Here is a 21,305-nt window from a genome sequence, read left to right on the forward strand (position 1 = left end):
CACCTCTGGCCGGCAGGACCTGGGGACCTGCCTGCGGAGGTGTAACCCCAGTTTGCCTTTCTGTGCAGGCTTTGAACGAGGAAATCGTGAACAGGAAGAAGAATGTGGACCAAGCCATTAGAAATGGACAAGCTCTTCTGAAGCAAACTACAGGTAACACGAAGATCTGGGCACACGCTGACCAATATGGGGGTCTGGGAAGCCCCCAGCCCTCCTCATGGCCCTCCCTGGGAAGTCCATGCCCTGCAGTGATATGTTGTTCGGGGGAAGCAGTTCTCCCCAGGTCTAATTTCCTTTTAGATAGTCCCAAAGTAGCTGTTTTGCATCCAGACCTGGATGCCGAGCCACAAACACTCCAGCTTAGGACTTCGTTGGTCCCAAGTACCAACCTCACAGCTTCATGAGCGGGTGATTCCCACCGGGTGACGCTCAGTGCTGAGCAGCCCTGCGACACAACGGAGGGTTTTCTCCTTGTGTCCAGCTGCTAAATCACATGGAAAGAGGTTAAAAATACCCCCAGGCCTTTCCTAATATTGCTTTCCCACTCTGAGCAGTTGTTGCTGTTGCCACGTGGGTGTGAGTTGATGTTTATGAGTGGGAAGAAAGGTCGGGGCGATGCATTTCCTTCAGACGTGGTCTGAGCAGATGTACAGACCTCTGTCCTTGTGGGAGCTGTGTAGCAGGAAGAGTGATTACAAAGAATTTGGCTCGCAGTTTCTTGTCCTCTCAGAAATAGCAGTAAAGAGTGAACTGGAGCTTTTTTTTTCTTGAAGTTGTGACACGTTAGTTGAGGACTGAGTTGTGGTGGCTTTGTGGCTTGTGGCAAAGGCTGCACAGCACGCTTCCACCCTGTTCCGGGGAGGAGGTGGACGTTACACTGAGTGGTAGAAAATACCAGCTCAGGAGTAGCTTCCTGGCTGTAAAACAGGCTGCTGAGTTGCGCTGACCTACAGAAAAGTGTGACTGAAATTAGCTATTTAAAACAGGGGGAACAGCGCAGGTGGCTGCTTAGACCTTCTGGCAGCCCCCCTAGACCTTCTGGCAGCCCCCCTAGACCTTCTGGCAGCTCCCCCAGCCCAGCATCATTTGTCCCTTGCTGCTGTCTCGCAGGGGAGGAGGTGCTGCTCATCCAGGAGAAGCTGGACGGGATTAAGACCCGCTATTCGGACATCACCGGTGCCAGCTCCAAGGCGCTGCGCACGCTGGAGCAGGCTCGGCAGCTGGCCACCAAGTTCCAGTCCACGCACGAGGAGCTCGCCGGCTGGATGAGCCAAGTGGAGGATGAGCTGGCTTCCAGCGGGGGACAGTCCCCCGCCAGCGAGCAGATACCCCAGTTCCAGCAGAGACAAAAGGTGGGGGCTGGCAGAGCAGCACCTGGAGGATGTGAGGGTGGGAGCTGGTGGGGGTTTGCTCGGTGTGTTGAGAGGCTGGGGAGGAGCTGGAGGGGGGATGTCGCCTGCAGAGCGCTGGGAAGGACACGTGCCCATGGGTGCCTTCCACAGGAGCTGAAGAAGGAGGTGATGGAGCACAGGCTGGTCCTGGACACGGTGAACGAGGTGAGCCGAGCTCTCCTGGAGCTGGTTCCCTGGCGAGCCCGCGAGGGGCTGGATAAACTCGTGTCGGACACCAACGAGCGCTACAGGCTGGTCAGCGACACCGTCAAGCAGAGGGTGGAGGAGATCGATGCTGCTATTCAGAGGTCTCAGCAGGTAATTCAACAACCCCGACGGCGGCTGATGGGTTTTCTCAGCACCACTCCAGCCTGCACAGCACAACAACCACGGGCAGGATAGTGAGCGTGTCCCAACGGGAGGGCCAAATCCCATCGGGAATGACAAGAAATGACCAGACCCCACCAGTGGCGTGTGGTAGCGGGGCTGGTTTCTGACCTGTCCCATTGCGTGTGGTTTGGAGAGGATAACTCCAGGGCAGCGCCGTGTTACCCCACCTGTGGGCTTTTGCTTGTGTGAGTGATGTAGATGGTGTAAAACCGATGACGGGTGACTTTCAGGCCTGGGAAAATGTCATCCCCTGTGGTGGTAGCGTGGGGATTTGTTCCAGGCGAGCAGCCCTCAAAGAAAGGCGAGCAAAATGGCCATGTGAAGCAGAGCTGTGGGAAATCCCTGTGGGCAGGGAGGGTGTAGAGGAAGGCAGCTGCTCCGCTGCGCTGAGCACCAGTGATGCTCCGTGCCCTGAAACCAGCCGCAGGAGCCACTGGCTCTGGGACAGAGAGGAGCTTGGAGTCAGAAACCCAGGTCCACCCCGATGTCCCCTTCTCCTCCCCACCTCTGCACACCTGAGCGAGGCGTTTGTCCCCCGCTGTGTCCCCTCACGTCTCCCCCACCCCAGCTTGCCATGTGCTCCGTCACTAACCCGTCCTCTCCCGTGTGCCAGTACGAGCAGGCGGCCGATGCGGAGCTGGCCTGGGTGACCGAGACCACGCGGAAGCTGATGGCTCTCGGTCCCATCCGCCTGGAGCAGGACCAGACAACGGCTCAGCTGCAGGTGCAGAAGGTACGGGCGCGGGCAGCGAGGAGGGCAACTACCTGAAGGGGGGTTGTAGCGCAGTGGGAGTCGGCCTCTTCTCCCAGGCAACCAGCGATAGGCCAAGAGGACACAGCCTCAAGCTTGGCCAGGGGAGGTTCAGGTTGGACATTAGAAGCATTTCTTCTCAGCAAGGGTCATTAGACGGGGCTGCCCAGGGAGGTGGTGGAGTCACCATCTCTGGAGGGGTTTAAGAAAAGCCTGGCCATGGCACTTAGTGCCATGGTCTAGTTGCCATGGTGGTGTCAGGGCAATGGTTGGACTCGATGAGCCCAGAGGGCTCTTCCAACCTGATTGATTCTGTGGAAAGGGTTTAGAGAAATGGATATTGTTCAGCCTGGAGAAGAGAAGGCTCCGGGGAGACCTTTTTGGGGCCTTTCCGTACTTATAGGGGGCTTATAAGGAAGATGGGGACAGACTTTTTAGTAGGGTCTGTAGTGATAGGACAAGGGGTAATGGTTTTAAACTGAAAGAGGGGAGATTTAGACTAGATATAGGAAGAAATTTTTTACAAGGAGCATGGTGAAATACTGGAACAAGTGGCACAGAGAGGTGGTAGATGCCCCATCCCTGGAAACATTCAAGGTCTGGTTGAGTGGGGCTCTGAGCACCCTGATCTAGTTGAAGATGTCCCTGATCACTGCTGGAGGGTTGGACTAGATGATCTTTAAAGGTCCCTTCCAACCCAGGCTATTCTATGATTCTATATATTGATTAATGAGGGTGCTTTTGCACTTGCCTTTTGCTCATTGTTCCTTGCAGTGGGGGACTCCTCGCTTCCCTCCCTCCAGCCAGACGTGGAACAAAGAGACACTGGAGGGTTTTATTTTTTTTTTTATATCTTTGAGATGAGCTCATGCCTGGAAGAACGTGCACTTTAAATAAACGGCCCTTTTCTTCCCTTACCAGCCTTGGCAATCAGAGCTGCATACGGGCTTAGTGGATTTAAAAATAAAAACCTTGGGAATGGCAAAGTTATTGGTAGCTGCAGTTCTGGAGAGCGTCGTTTCGGGGGGTTGACGTGTTCGCTAACAGATGGATGGGGGAGCTTCCCTCCGGGGAGGACCCCGGGTGTGGAAGTTGCCTGATACCTCATTTCAAGAGCTGTTCTCAGGCTTTTGAAGGAGAGAGGTTGATGCAGATGAGTCATGAGAAAAACATGTGATAATGTGCGTTTTCAGGCAGGTTTTTGGCGCACCGCAGGACACTTGTGATGAGTTTTGCACGTTCTCTGCGGCGCTGAGCTCTGCTGCAGCCTGCGCGGGCAGGAGGCTCCGGGGATGGGCTGGGGAACAGGTTGGGCTCAGCTCTGATTTCTTGCCTTTCTTTGGCCGTTTCCTTTCTGCAGGCTTTTTCCATCGACATTATCCGGCACAAAGACTCCATGGACGAGCTGTTCAGCCAGCGCAATGAGATCTTCGGGACGTGCGGGGAGGAACAAAAAGCCCTTCTCCAGGTGAGCCTCCCGCTGCTGTTTGCTGCGCTGGGGGAGTGAGGTGAACGCTCAGCTCTTGCGCAGGCTCAAGCCATTTAAAATCACTCCGTCTTTAGTAATTCCCAGCAGCGTTAGCAGAAATCTCTTTACATTTATTACTCTCCATTATTGCAGACTTTTATTGCGGTGTTTGGGGATGGAAGGGGGATAGCGGAGATTTCTGAGGCTGCTTTAATTGGAATTACAGCTTGAGAAGGACCACCAAAGGCACCTCCCGCTCTTGCAGCTCGCGTTTCTCCTGGGCCCTTCTGCATCCCTCGCTACAACCCTTCTCCCCCTTTTTTTTAGGAGAAAACTGAGTCCCTGGTGCAGCAGTACGAAGCCGTGAGCCAGCTCAACTCGGAGCGCTACGCTCGCTTGGAGCGCGCCCAGGTCCTGGTCAACCAGTTCTGGGAGACATACGAGGAGCTGAAGCCGTGGCTGGAGGAGACGCAAGCCCTCATCTCCCAGCTGCCCCCTCCAGCCATCGACCACGAGCAGCTCAAGCAGCAGCAGGAGGACATGAGGGTAAGAGGACGCAGCGTTTGCATCTCCTGCACTGTTGGTTCCTCTACCTTAAACGCAGTGCTCGCAGGAGCCACAGTGCCTTTTTTCTGATTTTTTTCTGATTTTTTTCTGATTTTTTTCTGATTTTTTTCTGATTTTTTTCTGATTTTTTTCTGATTTTTTTCTGATTTTTTTCTGATTTTTTTCTGATTTTTTTCTGATTTTTTTCTGATTTTTTTCTGATTTTTTTCTGATTTTTTTCTGATTTTTTTCTGATTTTTTTTCTGATTTTTTTTCTGATTTTTTTTCTGATTTTTTTCCCCATTCTTTTCGTTTTGGGGATCCTGCCTGTGTAATACAAGTGTGCCATGAGCGTACCACATGGAAATCACTGGTTACGTTGAAGCACTTCTTAACTAAAATACAGATTGCACCCAAGGGAACCTGGTTGCCGTCGGATCTCCTGCCTGATTGAGGCAGGGAAAAACGCTTTGTGCTTTTAGGGTAGAGAGCTGCAAGGGGAGTTTTCTCCTTGGTGTCCCCCGTGGGGCTGTGGGGAGGGTCAGGAGCCGGCCGTGGCCATGTTAGGAAGAGCCGAGTGCCACGTGCTTGGCAGATGCCGGGTCAAGAAATCCACGGTGCGAGTTCGCTACCAGATACGATCGCTGCTCGTGGAGTGTCGCATGAAATAAGCAGGCAGAGGCTTTCAACAGATTTCAAAACAAATGTCTTTTTTTTTTGCCCTCCCCTATTCCCTAGCAACTGAGAGAGTCCATCGCTGAGCACAAGCCTCACATTGACAAGCTGCTGAAGATCGGACCGCAGCTCAAGGACCTCAACCCCGAGGAAGGGGAGATGGTGCAGAACAAATACTCGACGGCTGAGGCCATGTACGCCAGGATCAAGGAGGAGGTGTGCCAGCGGGCGCTCGCCCTCGACGAAGCCGTCTCGCAGTCCACCCAGGTAAGCTGGGGTGCAAAGGAGCCGACTCTGCTCATCGCAGACCCCACGTGCTTTGAAGCACAGTTTTATTCCGAGTGTTACGATTGTAAAACCCTTCATAAGGCACAATGTGGTCAGACACCTCCAGGGTAGTTTCCTGCTGCTCAGCCCTGGCTGTGAAAGCAGGGGAGAAGGCGTTTGAATCCTGACATAGTAAATAGGGTAATAAATTTTTACAACCTCAATAACGATGCTCGTTCAAAGGGGCTGGTTTGGCATCCACCCAAGGTTGGAAGGGCCCGGAGAGCCTCTCTAAAGAGCTTGGAGAGATAAGTTTCATTTCTGATAAGCTGTGTGTGCAGCGAATGGCCGTGGGATCCTTTGTATGGGAGAGTTAAGGGTCATCTCCAGGGTCTGGGCATCTCCAGAGAAGGTCGGTGACTGCAGGAGCAGAGATGTGAAAGGAGGGGCAGAGACTGGAGGTGCTAAAGTCCTCAGTCCCCCAGAAAAGGGGTGAAGAGTTTCTGCTGTACAGGGTTTGTGACCCCTGGTTATGTTTCATTTCACCCCGTGTTACCGTAGCACAGTTGGTTTTTGTCATGTCTGGGTGTTCATTGTTTTTTATTCCTGTATTGTGTAGTCACTTCTCTTGGTTTGCACTTGTATTAACTCCGAGTTTTTCCCCCCCACACCCCCCTCCCCTCTCATCTCTCACTCCCATTGTGGAATGTGTTGTCTGTGTGTGTTGCTGCCTGTGCCCGTCCTCCCCACGTGGTCCCATTTCATTCTTGTGTTGACTGCGCCCCACCATTGCAGATTACCGAGGTAAGCCCATCACCACACATCTCCATTTACACTCTTTCTTTGGGCTCATCCTGTTTTACGCTTAAAAATTAACTCTGGGGGCCTGACACCACGTTTCTGAGATGGCTTTGGGAGTGTCTCGGCCGGGAACGCTTCCTGCAGCGCCGAGGTTTTGCTTTCGGAGCAGGTTGCGCAGAGCTTTCTGCTCCAGCTGGCCGTGCCCGCTTGCTCCTGTTTGTGGGCTGAGCTCAGCTTTGCCCCAAGAGCCCCTTTCCACTCTGCTGCCAGAGCCTGGGACCTGGCGGACACCGGCGCTGGTGTCCTGCAGAGATGGGACCTGAGCTGGCAGCCGGAGCGCAGAGCTGTCCTGCGCACCAGCAGAGATGGGTTGGGATCTTCACGGTCAAAGTTGACTTTTCTTTTAAAAAATAATAATAATAAGCCCTGCTAGACCCCCCTTTCCTCTCTCACTCATGGCTTTCTGGTTGTGCTTTGGTTCAAGCCCCAGCTCCATGGCACCTCGCTCCTCCCCACCTGCATGCAGCTCCCACCGCTGTCCCCACCGCGGGGGGGTTCTCGCTGGTGTTGCACCGAGCCGAGATCTCCATCAGCACCAAACACGGGCGCTTCTCCAGCAGCGTCCTTGCGCGGACGCTCGACCGACCGGCACTGGGTTTTCTTGCCACGCTACCCACTGCCCGGTCAAAAATGTGCATTTTTTATGGGGTTGGATGTGGTGCCAAATCGCTGCCGTGTTTGGTTCGCAGTTGCCCGTGCCAGCTCTGTGTGGCTGACGCAGGGTTTGGGCTGGTGCAGCCTGGGGCTGTTGGCAGGCGTGGGCAGGAGGCTGCAGGTTCAATCGCTGTCGCAGGCAATGTTTGTCCTCTCCGAGAGGCGCCGAGGGCTGTCGCACGCGCCGGGAGCGATGCGGCGTTGCTTAAATCTCATCTCGCCTCCTCCCCTAATGGACTTTTCTCCTCCAGTTCCACGATAAGATCGAGCCCATGCTGGAGACGCTGGAGACCCTCTCGTCCCGCCTGCGCGTGCCGCCCCTCATCCCCGCCGAGGTCGATAAGATCCGGGAGTGCATCAGCGAGAATAAAAACGCTGCGGTGGAGCTGGAGAAGCTGCAGCCCTCCTTCGAGGCTCTGAAGCGGCGCGGGGAGGAGCTGATCGGCCGATCGCAGGGGACGGACAAGGATCTGGCAGCAAAAGGTGGATCGCTGGGTGGATTTAACACTGGGCTGGTAGCAGTGCCCAACTTCTACCCAAACCATGGCTCCGTCACCATGGGGGAGGCTTTGGTGTGCCAGGGCTGTATCTCAGAGGGTCTCCTGGCCTTAGGAGGAGGGATGAGTCCTCTGCACGCAGATATCTGGTGCCTGCTTCCATCTGGAGCAGACAGGGTGGTATCAGCCAGAGGAGAAAGATGTATTTGTGGCTGCTCAGGCAGAGGTTTGAGCTCAGCCAGGATGAGCTGTCACCCTGAGCTGGTCTCTTGTGGCAACTGTTGGTGGCCCTCTGGGAAACGATTTGTTGGTGTTGATTCAACATCTAATGGAGGGAAGGAACATCCCCAGCACAAAAAGACCTGTCAATGCGATTGGCACTAATTGGCACCTTTCTTGGCAGCTCAACAGCCAGCTCATGGACTGAGTGAGCATAGACTTCACGCTAGAGGTGGCCAGAACAGAAGTTCTTTGCAGGAGAGTGTGTGGGCAAATTTTGCCCTGAGCTTGCCTGCACTTAAATAAAGGCTTTATTTCTACAAGCTGGAGTTTCTCATGTCCCTCAGTACTCTGAGTTAGTGCTCTGATAGTCCTGGTCGTCTTTAATTCCCATTTGAATATTCTGTTGGCTATTTCTAAGTGGAAAGTGTTTGCAAAATGCTTTTGAGTTGTAGAAAGGTTTACTTCTTCACTGGATGTTTTCATTCCCTTCCTCAGTAATCCAGGACAAGTTGGATCAGATGGTCTTCTTCTGGGAAGACATCAAAGCTCGGGCGGAGGAACGTGAAATGAAGTTCCTTGATGTCCTGGAGCTTGCAGAGAAGTTCTGGTACGACATGGCAGCCCTCCTGACTACCATCAAGGACACACAGGACATCGTTCACGACCTGGAGAGCCCAGGGATTGACCCCTCCATCATCAAGCAGCAGGTGGAAGCGGCAGAGGTGAGGACCAGGGGACTGTACCCCTCTATGGAACTTGTCTGCATTAGCTTGTGCGCTAAATTGGGGTAGATCTTAGACAGGAGCGTGACCAGAAGTGGCTGTGAAAGAGTTTTGTAGGCAGGCAGTCAGATTGTGAAACGTTATTTCCATTGCAATTTGGAACTGCAAGGAAATAACCACAAGTGTATTCCACAGATCCCTCCCCACCACCCCCGCCCCTGTTCCCGACGAGGAAGTGATGCTTAAATCCCTTTATCTGCTGCTGGTTTGGGAGGCTCCCAGTCTGAGCTGAAGGCATCTGAGCGCTGTCTGGCGTGGGAAGTGTAGATTTAGCTTTGGGTTAGACCGGAGATAAGTGTGAAGCTGGATGGGCTCAAATTCCACGTTATTGTTCGGTTGTTTCAAATAAGCAGTGAAATCCACTTCAGGTGGGCTCCGACCTTGAGGAGGAGGGATGTTTCTTTACGCTTTGCTAAGTTTGTCCTTGCTATTTCCCTTTTGTAACCACTCTGGCTTTGGTTTGCAACGGTTGAGTCTCAAAAACTAATTCCTATATTGACAAACCACTCCTGTAAACAGCACACCTCTTGTAAACAGCATCTCCAGCCAGGCAGCTGAGGCTCACCTCGAGCTAAATACAGACGTTCTTGTTCGAGTTCCCCCAACCCCTGCGCGCAGCAGAGGTGGGAGCAGACGGGGTTGGTGGTGGCAACCAACTCGCTGTGCAGCCTGGTCCTGGGCTCCGGCGTCGGGCTCTCGGCCAGGCTGCAGAACACCAGAGCAGGAAGGACTTTAGCTTTAGCCCTCCTGTTCGTGAGGTGATTTTGGGAGAGCATTTAACAACCATTTGTCTTTTGTGCCTGTGCTGTGTGCAGACTATTAAAGAGGAGACGGACGGCTTGCATGAAGAGCTGGAGTTCATCCGACTCCTTGGAACTGATTTAATTTTTGCCTGTGGCGAAACTGAGAAACCAGAAGTGAAAAAGAGCATTGATGAGGTAGGAGAAGCAGCAGCCTCTCCTTCAGATAACGTCGGGTAGGAGCAAGTGGGAGCTGCGGTAGAAGAGCCTAACGAATTTTGTGGGCAATCTTGTGTTCCGCAGATGAACAACGCGTGGGAAAATCTAAACAAAACGTGGAAGGAGAGGCTTGAAAAGCTGGAAGAAGCCATGCAGTCAGCTGTGCAATACCAAGATACGCTTCAAGTAAGAGGGCAGGGCTGTTCTTGTGGGGTGGGTAGACCTTGGGAGCACCACTGCGAGGCCTCTCCCTGGAGCTGTGTGGGATTTGCCCTAATGCAAAGCAGAAAACATCTCCTGGGCGAGTGTTAGAGCCTGAGCTCAACAACCAGCTCCAAGGAAGAGCAGATATTTGATCACGTTTGTCTTCCTAAATCTCTTCGGGGTGAGCCTGGCTGCTGTCGGGTCCTTACGCTGGAAGCAGGAGAGGGGAGGAAAGAGCTCTTGGTGCAGGGTGATGGGGACACCCGCCCCGCTCCCCCGGCCGGCTGCGGGGACAGCGCTGCTCGGCGTCCCCTTTGCTAACGGGTCTGCGCTCCTTTCAGGCCATGTTTGACTGGCTGGATAACGCCGTGATCAAACTGTGCAACATGTCTCCTGTGGGCACGGACCTCAACACGGTTAAGGAGCAGATGAACGAGATGAAGGTACGCGGGCGGAGCGGGGCCGGCGCTCGCGCGGCATCGCAGAGCTGGCGCTCCAGTGATTCATTGTGTTCTGGTTTTTGTCCTGCTTGGTTTTGGCAGGAGTTTAAAATGGAGGTTTACCAGCAGCAGATTGAGATGGAAAAGCTTAATCACCAAGGTGAACTGATGCTAAAAAAAGCTACAGATGAGACAGACAGAGACATCATAAAGGAACCACTGACAGAGCTGAAACATCTCTGGGAGAACTTGGGCGAGAAGATTGCTCACAGACAGGTAGAGAGAAGACCTGGGCTCTCACAAGTGCGGGGTTGAAACTCGCTGGGGTGCTCCCCCTCCTTCCCAACTTAAACTTCCCTTTTCCATCCCTGTCCTTGCCCAGCATAAGTTAGAAGCCGCTCTCCTGGCACTCGGCCAGTTCCAGCACGCGTTGGCCGAGCTGATGGCCTGGCTGACCCACACCGAGGAGCTGCTCGACGCCCAAAAACCCATCAATGGAGACCCAAAAGTCATCGAGGTTGAACTCGCGAAGCACCACGTGAGTACTCCCATTCCAGGTCTGGTTTTAGTCTATTCCAGTTGCAGGATTTTATTTCTCACGAAGGGTTTGAGTTGGCTCAAGTCCATGAGAGCACGGAGGAATGACCAGGGGGTTTTAGAGGGATGTCCAACGTTTGCCCAACCCATCTCACGTAGGTGCTGAAGAACGACGTCCTGGCCCACCAAGCGACCGTGGAGACGGTGAACAAAGCGGGCAACGAGCTCCTGGAGTCGAGCGCAGGGGACGACGCCAGCAGCCTGCGAAACCGCCTGGAGAAGCTGAACTCGTGCTGGGAATCAGTGCTGCAGAAGACGGAGGAGAGGGAGCAGCAGCTGCAGTCCACGCTCCAGCAGGTCAGGGAGACGCGCTGGGGGTACCCTGTTGTGCCACTGAGGGTCCTCTTCCCTCTTCGCTTTGGGGGGAAATAAGAGGGGAGGGAGTTAGAGAGACACTGGGCTATTTTGTGCAAGTTTTTCATTTAACTCTTGGTCCTGGAGTAGTTTGGTGCCTGCCCAAAAGCGCAGTCAGGACCAGGCACACCCATGTGGTTAGTGATAGGACAAGAGGACACAGCCTCAGGCTTCGCCAGGGGAGGTTCAGGTTGGACATTAGGAAGCATTTCTTCTCAGCAAGGGTCATTAGGCATTGGAAGGGGCTGCCCAGGGAGGTGGTGGAGTCACCATCTCTGGAGGGGTTTAAGAAAAGACTGGACATGGCACTTAGTGCCCTGGTCTAGTTGACAGGGTGGTGTCAGGGCAATGGTTGGACTCGATGGTCCCAGAGGGCTCTTCCAACCTGGTTGATTCTGTGGTTAAGGAGGTGCCATGTATAACCCTCCATAACGCACTGGTGCATCCCGCTCCGCCTCTGTATCTGGTTTTGAAGCAAACACAGCGTTAACCCTGGCGCCTGATCAATGGTGGCTGATGTCATCTGATCTGTGGCCGATTCTATGTGCCCCAACAGGCCCAGGGTTTCCATGGTGAGATTGAAGACTTCCTCCTGTGGCTAACGAGGATGGAGAGCCAATTGTCAGCATCAAAACCCACAGGAGGTCTGCCAGAAACTGCCCGGGAGCAGCTCAATGCCCACATGGTAATGTCTTAGGAGAGGTTTTTAATGCTTTTCATGCATCAAGCTCCTGTCTGTCAAATATCAACATCAGAACTTCTCCCTTCTGTATCTGATGGGAAGGAGAGTGCTTCTCTGGTCTCTTCTTACAGAGAATTTTGCACTTGATGCCTGGGTCAAGCTTTAATCACCTTCCTCTGCTCAAAGTGACCCACTGCTGTCACTGTGCCTGCCCTGAACCTCATTTTCTCATCACCCTGAGTTGCAGCAAGCCATGGCCTTTCTCCGAGCTCCCCCTTTGTCTAACGCCCCGGTGATGCCTCCCTTGCAGGAGCTGTACAGCCAGCTCAAAGCCAAGGAGGACATCTACAGTCAGCTGCTGGCCAAGGGGCGACTGATGCTGCTGAACCGCGATGACTCCGGCTCTGGCTCGAAGACGGAGCAGAGCGTAGCGCTGCTGGAGCAGAAGTGGTGTCTGGTCAGCACCAAGATGGAGGAGAGGAAGGTAAGTGTTGGCCCCTGCCCCACGAGCTGGGCTGGCAGCACTTTGCTGCTCTGCTTTCCCAGAGGGATGGAGCCGGGCAGGGCTGGGGGATTTCTTTAGACATCCTCTCTCTTGGTCGTGCGGGTTGAGTTCGTCTTTCAGATGGTGCTGTCTGAGCGTCAAGCTGGTGGGTTTTTTTCCCTAGATAGTCATCAGAGTTGGTTAAATCACACAGAAAATGAGAGTCAAATTGCATTTTGGGTTAATTTAGAGGAGAGGTGGGGTGAAGCCTCCCGCGGCTCTGAAAGGCAGGCTTTGTTGGTCCTCCGCGAGACAGCGGGCCAAATCCTCCTCTGAGCTGACTCCATCCTCGGCTGTTGGCCGGCGATGAGATAAAACAAGGGACGCGGTGGCCTCAGCCCAGAATAAATTTGCGGTGCTGCAGCTGTTACCATCGAAATCTCGCCCACCTCATTCGCCAGCCGCCCTCCCCGCGGCCATCCCTTCCTCGGGAAGCCGAGAGCGACGCAGCTGCTCGTGTGCCCATGAAGGTCTCCTCTTTCAGGGGCCATTCTTGTTTTGAAAGGAAGCGGTGGCTTTTCACTGCACCCCCTTCCCCTTGGTAACCAAGTCGCGTTCCCGGACCGAGGCGATGAGGTTCCTGTTAGAGGGGCGTTTCGTTGGGGACACAAAGGCTGCCTCTGTTGGGTTGTGAGCTCTCACCCTCTGTGTTGTGTTTTTCCCCCCTCCTCTCCCTCCCCGCTGCGGCAGGCGAAGCTGGAGGAGGCTCTGGCCCTGGCCACGGACTTCCAGAACTCCCTGCAGGACTTCATCAACTGGCTCACGCTGGCCGAGCAGAGCCTGAACATCGCGCCCCCGGCCAGCCTCATCCTCAACGCCGTGCTGGCCCAGATCGACGAGCACAAGGTACCGGTGCTGCGAGCACCCAAGGGCTCCCCGGGATGGAGGGAGCAAGGGTGGCACCTCATCTCCCCCTGCGCCCACGGGCACGTCCCGCTCCCTTGCAGATAAGAGGACGTCTCGTTCGCAGGTGTTCGCCAACGAGGTGAACGCTCATCGGGATCGGATCATCGAGCTGGATCAAACCGGGAACCAGCTGAAGTTTCTCAGTCAAAAGCAGGATGTGGTGTTGATCAAGAACCTGCTGGTGAGCGTCCAGTCCCGCTGGGAGAAGGTTGTCCAGCGCTCGGTGGAGCGGGGACGGGCTCTTGATGATGCCAGGAAGCGAGCCAAGCAGGTGAGAAGCATGGGAAGGGTGTGACAGACCCCGAGGTATGGCCAGCCTTGGAGGGCAGGCGGTCCCAAGACCAGAAAGGGACTGGGGACACCACCAGTGTTAAATTTCAGACTTGCTCCTGTTTCTTTGCAGTTCCACGAAGCTTGGAAGAAACTGATTGATTGGCTGGAGGATGCAGAGAATCACCTGGACTCGGAGCTGGAGATTTCCAATGATCCCGACAAAATCAAGCTCCAGCTCTCCAAACACAAGGTAGAACTTCCCAAAGTGAGAGCGGTGCTGGATGCTGGGTGGAAGCGGGGGCTTTGTCAGGAGAGGGAGTGGGGCAGCGTCTCCTCTGCCATCAGGACAGGGGAAAGGCATGTCCACGCTTACTGCTGCCATGGAGAACATTCAGCTGGGGATCTTCATGAGCACCATGTATCTTCAGAAAGCCAAGGCCAGGCTTTCTGAAAGAGTTTTGTTTTCTCTCCGGTTCCCAGGAGTTCCAGAAGACTCTGGGGGGGAAGCAGCCTGTCTACGACACCACCATCAGGACAGGCAGAGCCCTCAAAGAAAAAGCCTTGCTTCCAGATGACACTCAAAAGCTGGACAATTTACTGGGAGAAGTCCGGGATAAGTGGGACACAGTGTGTGGCAAATCTGTGGAAAGGTAAGTCCAGCCCCAATGTGGTACCAACAGCGCTCGTTTGCTGAGGACTCATCAAAGTGGAGAGCAGAGGAGGGGAGGTGATTTCATGGGGTGGTTGGAGGAGGTCACTGGGACGTGACAGAAGGAGGTGAGTTTGTTGGTGGAAGTTCACAGGGATGTTTGTTTTTCAGGCAGCACAAGCTGGAAGAAGCCCTCTTGTTCTCTGGGCAGTTCATGGATGCGCTGCAGGCCTTGGTGGACTGGCTCTACAAGGTGGAACCCCAGTTAGCTGAAGACCAGCCTGTCCATGGTGACCTGGATCTGGTCATGAACCTGATGGACGCTCACAAGGTGAGAGAGCCTTTTCCAGCTCCTCTCTGGGACATGAGTAGGGCTTGTCTTCCCCAAGAGCCAAAGAAAGAGGAGCCGGAGTTGGGGCCTTGCTGCAGAGCTGCGTGTCTGCTGCTTTGCGTTGCTGCGGTGGACAAGGAGGGTGTCCACCAGGGCAAACAGGTGGGAAGAAACTTTTATGGAGGTTACAGGAGCTGGAGCTCTGTTCTTCAGAGACCAGTCAGATCTGTTGATGGTTTCATTTTGAAAAGGTGGCTGAATTTATAGTCCTCTGTAAACTTTGGTCTTGGCAGTTCTCTCCAGCGTGTGTCGGGGACTGGCGCTCCTGGGTTTGCGTTAGGTCGTACATTGAAATCCCCAGGCAGGGCTTGGGCTTCCCTTCAAGGCGGCCGTTGCGTTGCAGCTGGAGCTCCTGGGCTGGAGCTCGCCTGCTCCACATCACAACTGCTTCTGCCAGGGTGGAAGGCTGGAGCTCCTGCCCACGTCCTTACACCGAAACACGCTCAGGAGCTGCCTGCGCTGCCGAGCTCCCCGCCTGCCCTCCCATCACCCAGGGTTGTGGTGGATCCCTGATGTGGGTGCAAAACCCACGTTACAAACTATTTCAGAGGTGCTCCCTGTTTTATTCCCCATGTGAAGCAACCCACTGGGACTGACTGGTCCCACTTGGTTTCTGCCCTTTCTCCATCCAGGTCTTCCAGAAGGAGCTGGGGAAGCGCACGGGGACGGTCCAGGTGCTCAAGCGCTCCGGCCGGGAGCTCATCGAGAACAGCCGGGATGACACGACCTGGGTGAAGGTGCAGCTGCAGGAGCTGAGCAACCGGTGGGACACGGTGTGCAAGCTGTCCGTGTCCAAACAAACCCGCCTGGAACAGGCCTTGAAGCAGGTGAGCAGAAGGCTACGGGTGGAAACGGTCCTGGAGAGCTTTGCCTGGGCTGCAGGTTTGTGCTGGGAGGTCAACACGAACCTCGGAGAAGAGGTTTTGCCCAGTGACTGATCCCCTGGCCGAGCAGGACACCCCAGCCCTGCAGCAGTGACCAGTGAGGACTCCAAAGCAGGGGGTTGGTGTCAGCTATTTACTTATTCTTGTCTCCAAAGAGCCAATAAAGGCTGGTTTGAGAAGGGAGGATGAAAAGATCTCACCGATGCGCGTGGCAGGAGTAGAGCCGTGATCAGAGACCGTCCAGGCTGGTGTTTGCTGATGTCCGGTGCTTTTGTCGCCGCAGGCAGAGGAGTTCAGGACGGCCGTGCACGTGCTGCTGGAGTGGCTCTCGGAGGCGGAGCAGTCCCTGCGCTTTCGGGGCGCGCTGCCCGACGACGCCGAGGCGCTGCAGTCCCTCATCGACGCGCACAAGGTAGCGGGGAGCTCCGAAACGCCACCCGAGCAAAAGTTTATTGGGGGGAACGACGTTGCAAAATAATTCATTTGGGCCTTTCAGGAGTTCATGAAGAAAGTGGAGGAGAAGAGAGTGGACGTGAACGCGGCGGTGGGCATGGGGGAGGTCATCCTGGCCGCCTGCCATCCCGACTGCATCACCACGATCAAACACTGGATCACCATCATCCGAGCCAGGTTCGAGGAGGTGAGTCCCCAGGGCTTTGCTCCAGGCTGGTGGTGGACACCACCACCAGAGATGGCCACATGGGGTGGGTTCCTGCCCCTGGTTCCCCACCCTGGGCTAATCGTCGTCTCTGCATTCCCACCAGGTTCTCACGTGGGCGAAGCAGCACCAGCAGAGACTGGAGTCTGCGCTTTCCGAGCTGGTGGCGAACGCAGAGCTGCTGGAGGAGCTCCTGGCTTGGATCCAGTGGGCTGAGACAACCCTGATCCAGCGGGACCAGGAGCCCATGCCCCAGAATATCGATCAGGTCAAAGCCCTCATCTCCGAACACCAGGTGAGCCCAGCGCCAAACACGGTGGGCGCTCCAGAGAGGGGCAGGGTTGGTTTTTTTCTTGCCCCTCCACGGAGGAGGCGTTGACTTCTCTTGGAAACCCCTGTTAAACAGTATGTGACCCAACCAGAGCGGTCACCGGGGAGCAAAGCCAGCCCAGGGGATGGACCCCAGCAGGTCCAAGCCAACGCTGTGCGATAGCTTGACCACAAGCCCCCATCACCGGTGCTTAATGCTCCCATGTCCTCTATGGGCTTGACACGTCCCAGCGAGAATCTGGAGCAACAGGAGACTGAAAACATCTCGAAACTGCAAAGGTTCTCTTGTCCCTTCCGTGTTTTGACAGTTCTTTATGGAGGAGATGACACGGAAACAGCCGGACGTGGACCGGGTCACGAAGACGTACAAGAGGAAAGCGACTGAGCCCCCCCACGGGCCTTTCATCGAGAAGTCCCGCGGCAACAGTACGTCTCCGCTCCATACTTTTGGTGAAACCTGCTACGATGGGAGGAAATGAAATGCATAGGAAACTAATTAACCTTGATTATCAATTAACAAGGCATCCTGCATTGACAGCCATCAGGAAGGTGTCCCCAGGAGGGGAAAATCCAGGTGGCATTTGCCAAAACGCCCGTGCCGGGGTGTGCGGCGCCTGGGGAAGCTCGTGCTGTCCCTGCTCTTCCCTTTCTCTCAGCAGTTGCTTTGTGAGGAGGTTTTGGGATCTTTTTTTGTGCTGTTTCTTGAAGCCAGAGTCTGTTGTGAATTCTCGAGCGCAAAGGGAGCACTGGGGGGGTGGGTGTAGAGGTGTGCGTCACCCTGTCCTCCTACCTGGGGACACCGCGTCCCTCCGGAGAGCAGCCAGCGAGGCCGTGGGAGGTTTCCTATTTAAAAATAAAACACATTTCATTGCTGCTCTTTCTTGGACCGCTCAGACTCGCTGAACCCATCACCACCACCTCAAACAATTCCTTTCCTCCCTTTTTCCAGGAAAATCCTTGAGTCAGGCCACCCCCCCCAGCATGCCCATCATCTCCCAGTCGGAAACCAAGAACCCCCGGATTAACCAGCTCTCGGCTCGCTGGCAGCAGGTCTGGCTGCTGGCGCTGGAGCGGCAGCGGAAGCTCAACGATGCCCTGGACAGGCTGGAGGAGGTAACAGCCCCCGGCTGCTCGGGGCAGGGGGGGGAGAGCGGTGCCCGGGGGTTGCTCGAGAAGCATTTTAAATCAGTGCTGCCTCTTGAAGTGCCCAGTTACTGCTGCCTTCCCGAAAACAGCCAAAGAAAAAGCAAAAAAAAAATAACTCCTAAAATATTAAGGCTGCAAACTACCTTCTGTAATTAACTGCACATTAACGCACTGCTTTGTGCCCCTGCAGTCGGTGTCTGTAGAGGCAATGCCAGCCAGGCCTGCTTTACTCCTAGTAATTAGTTTAACAATTACTGTCTCTATCTTTTCCAAACATCTAATGTAATTTTTGTTTTTATTTATGCTTAACAAAGCAGCTATGCCCAGAAGTGAGTGGTTTTTTTGTTTTTTGTTGCTTTTGCTGTAGGTCAGTTCAGTTTATACGTATTAATGTTTTTTCTTCGTTGCTTTTAGCTCTGAGAATGTTTATAGGAAAAAAAAGAAAACGCTAAAAATTGTTGCATTGCATTACTGAGAGCTGCTTTAGCTGGCGGGGTCAGAGGGGTCCTTTTTGGGGGGGGTAAAAAGGGTGTTAGTTTAAATTGGAGGGTGAGTGGCTTATCAGAGGCTGGTGGCAGAGCTGTGGGGCTGGGGTTTGCAGAGCTGAGGTGTGCCCCAGCCGCTGGAAGATGAGCAAGAAATCCCTTCTCAGAGGGAAAGGGAGAGGGGAGACGTGCCCAGAATGGTGCCAGCAGTGGGTATTCCTCACCACAGAGCCTGGCGAGCCGTTAGGAGAAATCCCGGGTGGAGAAAACACCCCCGAATGCCCGAGCAGAGGCGGGGGGTGTGTGTGTGTCCGCGTGCGAGTAGCTGGTATCTGCGTGTGTGTCCGTACGCCGCCGTGGGGGATGCTGCCTCCCGTGTCCGTGGGTCCGTGACGCGGGGTCCGTGGCTGTCGGCTGCGCTGTGTGTCCTTCTGTTCCTCAAAGTCCCTTTGAGCGGCCCCATCGTTAATGGGGGGGGGTGTTTGGATGAATCCAGATTAACCTTCCCGGGAGGGCGGGTGGGGAGCTCGGGCACGGGCTCACCAGGGTGAAGGCTGGTGTTTTAGGGTGCTTCGGGGCTTTCCCCCCTCCTGACTCTCACGGGTTTCCTTCCAGCTGAAGGAGTTTGCAAACTTTGACTTCGATGTCTGGCGGAAGAAGTACATGCGCTGGATGAACCACAAGAAATCCCGTGTCATGGACTTCTTCCGGCGCATCGACAAAGACCAAGACGGGAAGATCACGCGGCAGGAGTTCATCGACGGCATCCTGGCCTCTAGTAAGTCCCTCCAAGCCTGAAACGAGCCCGGAAAACGGCCGCCTCGGTGTGATGAGAGATTGTCCCTACTCAAGATGCAGCTCTGATGAGTGAGGTCCCTGCATCAGTCGCTCCTTTCTCCCTCCTTCCAGAATTCCCCACCACGAAGCTGGAGATGACGGCGGTGGCCGACATCTTTGACCGTGACGGCGACGGCTACATCGATTACTACGAGTTCGTGGCTGCTCTCCATCCCAACAAGGATGCCTACCGCCCCACCACTGACGCCGACAAGATCGAAGATGAGGTAAAGCACCCAAAGAGATGGGTTGTGGAGGGGGGTGTGGGGGGGTTCAGGCTGGAGGTTGGCGGTGGAGAAGACAAAAAGGAGGAAATAAAAAGGGTTGTGGCAGTGCTGAGCTAAAAAAAATGGGCTGGTACCAAGAGGACCTGCTGTGTTTTTGAAGGAAAGGCTGCTTGGGGCTGTGTGTTGGGGGAGACTCCTAAAATCCTGGTCCCTTACGTCTCTTGTTGGTGATGGCAGGTCACCAGGCAAGTGGCCCAGTGCAAGTGTGCCAAGAGATTTCAAGTGGAGCAGATCGGCGAGAACAAATACCGGGTAAGGCGGAGGGGGCCGAATGCTGCCCCGGCGGCACAAATCCTGCTCCCCCTTCCCACCCGGGGCGGGGGATCACCCACGGGGTGGCACAGGGGGGACCCCCCGGGGCGGGACGGAGCCCTCGTCCTCCAGCGGAGGTGGCTGAGCCGCGTTTGCCCAGCGCCGTGCTCGGCCCCGGGGCGTTCCCCGAATGGGGAGAGCATAAACGTGGCCCTGTTCTGTTCGCCGGCCCCGTGAACCGCGGCATTCACTCCACCGCCAGCCGCCCTTGAAGTTTTCCTCGTGGGTGAATGTACCTTACACCTGTGTTTTTCTTAGCTCGCTCCCCAAGAAGGGAGAACAAGCTCCTTACAGGATCTCTTTGTAACGGCCTCGCTGTTTATGTTTCCCATCCTTCGCCGGGGTGAAGCAAGCTGGCAGCGGGGCCACCCGCCCTCTTGCCCGCGGGGTTTGGGGCTGATGCTCTGGCCAGAGCCTCAACACTCCCCCCTCGCAGCTGCACCGGCCCCAGGCTCCCCCAACTCCTACCTGACACCCAAATACCCTAAACCCCGTGGATTTCTAACTACCTGCAGTTAACAGTTCTCATGATTATTGCACTGTTAATCCCATAAATGTTTTTCTTGTTTTTCTTTCCCCTCCTCTTCCTCTCGACTTTCCTTCCCCCCCCCCCCCATCCCTTCTCCCTCCACAACTCCTCTCCCTCCGTAGTTCTTCCTCGGCAATCAGGTACAGTTTGCCTTGCGACGCTGTCTCTCACCTCTTTGGGGTTTTTCTTTCTTAACAAACGTAGTTTTGTGTGTCCGTGATGCTGCTCTGTCCTTTGTTGCTGTGGGAGGGTGTGATCTGTACAGAGCCTGGTAGTGCCTGAGCTGGGAGGGCCCCCCCCGAAACAAAAAAAAACTGCATTGGGCAGGAAAAAAAGGGAAAAATTCGATGGAAAAAGCAGGATTTGATAAAAATGGAGAGATTTTTCTCTCCGTGGCTCCTTTCTCAGATATGTTGGGGATGTTGATGGGAACCAGTAGCAAATCACGGCGCCTGGCACTGCCCTCCCTCGGGGGACGGCCAGCCCGAGGGGTACAAGTGTCTGCACGAGGCTGTACCAGGCTCTGGGGGGTTTGGATCGCAATCACATGGAATGAGAATGCCGAGCCCACCCCTTTAATCCCGTAGGTAACCATAACTAAACCCTCATCCCCGCTACACCCGCTGAGTAACTCCTCCCTGGAGCAAAGCTCACCAGACCCACGTGTGTCCCCGTCACTGGCGTGACCCGAGCTGAGCGGTGCAGCGGGCGTCAGGGCCGGCTGCTTCGGGGGGCAGAGCTCTTCTTTTAATGGGACTGGAGCATCACGTCTCCTCCTTGAACAGAAAAGTGTATTTTTCATGTGAAATGGTGGTGCCCTACCAAAACATGCCCAAAAAGAAACAAAACTGGATGTTGGAAGTGAACGGATCCAAGAGAGCTCTGGCTTTAATATAGACAGTGATTATAGAAAGTGAAAAATAATGTCAAGTGTGGGAGTGGAAATGAGGATTAGCGTGTCCCTGCTTTTCCCTGGTGCAGAACTAGCTCTTGAAAGACCCCTTGTGTAGAGCCCAGAGGGAGGGAAGGCAGCTGCCCTGGAGACCCACCAGCGCAGGGTCCAGGGTGCCACGTCCCTGTGAGAAGAAGGGTGGGAGATGCTGTTACCTCCTGCCCCTCTGCCCGCCGTGCCCCATCTCCACGTGGCTTTGCACTCTCTGTTTTCATTTCATCTCGTGGGTTTTGCGTTCTTATCCACCCAGGGAAAACGCTGCTTTTTTCTTTTTCCTTTTTTTAATCCTTCTGAAGATGGTCTTTGCTCTCAAAGGCTGGTTCCCCACTCTTCTCATCGCAGTGGGTGCTCTGTAGCCCTGGATGCAGAGCTGCTACACCTG

The 21,305-nt window shown here is 54.7% G+C and overlaps 1 protein-coding gene across 6 annotated transcripts in view; it reads left to right on the top strand.

Annotated features, from left to right (window-relative positions):
• Positions 1–21,305, top strand: part of MACF1 (microtubule actin crosslinking factor 1) — a 133,427-nt gene that overhangs the window by 106,327 nt on the left and 5,795 nt on the right. For 4 of the 6 annotated variants that reach the window (XM_068417751.1, XM_068417749.1, XM_068417753.1 and 1 more), the window contains exons 63-94: positions 69–153; positions 1,111–1,352; positions 1,503–1,709; positions 2,395–2,514; positions 3,893–4,000; positions 4,328–4,546; positions 5,285–5,488; positions 7,255–7,486; positions 8,218–8,444; positions 9,320–9,442; positions 9,548–9,649; positions 10,009–10,110; positions 10,210–10,383; positions 10,490–10,645; positions 10,804–11,001; positions 11,615–11,743; positions 12,051–12,224; positions 12,975–13,130; positions 13,255–13,461; positions 13,594–13,713; positions 13,944–14,113; positions 14,284–14,443; positions 15,136–15,330; positions 15,671–15,799; positions 15,884–16,027; positions 16,152–16,340; positions 16,684–16,801; positions 17,325–17,488; positions 18,622–18,784; positions 18,916–19,070; positions 19,308–19,382; positions 20,094–20,111. In XM_068417751.1, the coding sequence (XP_068273852.1) occupies positions 69–153; positions 1,111–1,352; positions 1,503–1,709; positions 2,395–2,514; positions 3,893–4,000; positions 4,328–4,546; positions 5,285–5,488; positions 7,255–7,486; positions 8,218–8,444; positions 9,320–9,442; positions 9,548–9,649; positions 10,009–10,110; positions 10,210–10,383; positions 10,490–10,645; positions 10,804–11,001; positions 11,615–11,743; positions 12,051–12,224; positions 12,975–13,130; positions 13,255–13,461; positions 13,594–13,713; positions 13,944–14,113; positions 14,284–14,443; positions 15,136–15,330; positions 15,671–15,799; positions 15,884–16,027; positions 16,152–16,340; positions 16,684–16,801; positions 17,325–17,488; positions 18,622–18,784; positions 18,916–19,070; positions 19,308–19,382; positions 20,094–20,111 (4,965 nt within the window). Of the gene's footprint in view, positions 1–68; positions 154–1,110; positions 1,353–1,502; positions 1,710–2,394; positions 2,515–3,892; positions 4,001–4,327; positions 4,547–5,284; positions 5,489–6,283; positions 6,293–7,254; positions 7,487–8,217; positions 8,445–9,319; positions 9,443–9,547; positions 9,650–10,008; positions 10,111–10,209; positions 10,384–10,489; positions 10,646–10,803; positions 11,002–11,614; positions 11,744–12,050; positions 12,225–12,974; positions 13,131–13,254; positions 13,462–13,593; positions 13,714–13,943; positions 14,114–14,283; positions 14,444–15,135; positions 15,331–15,670; positions 15,800–15,883; positions 16,028–16,151; positions 16,341–16,683; positions 16,802–17,324; positions 17,489–18,621; positions 18,785–18,915; positions 19,071–19,307; positions 19,383–20,093; positions 20,112–21,305 lie in introns of all 6 variants that reach the window. The other 2 variants (XM_068417754.1, XM_068417752.1) reach the window with 2 other exon arrangements.

This window comes from Nyctibius grandis, chromosome 24, assembly GCF_013368605.1.
Source record: "Nyctibius grandis isolate bNycGra1 chromosome 24, bNycGra1.pri, whole genome shotgun sequence".
NCBI classification, from domain to species: domain Eukaryota; kingdom Metazoa; phylum Chordata; class Aves; order Nyctibiiformes; family Nyctibiidae; genus Nyctibius; species Nyctibius grandis.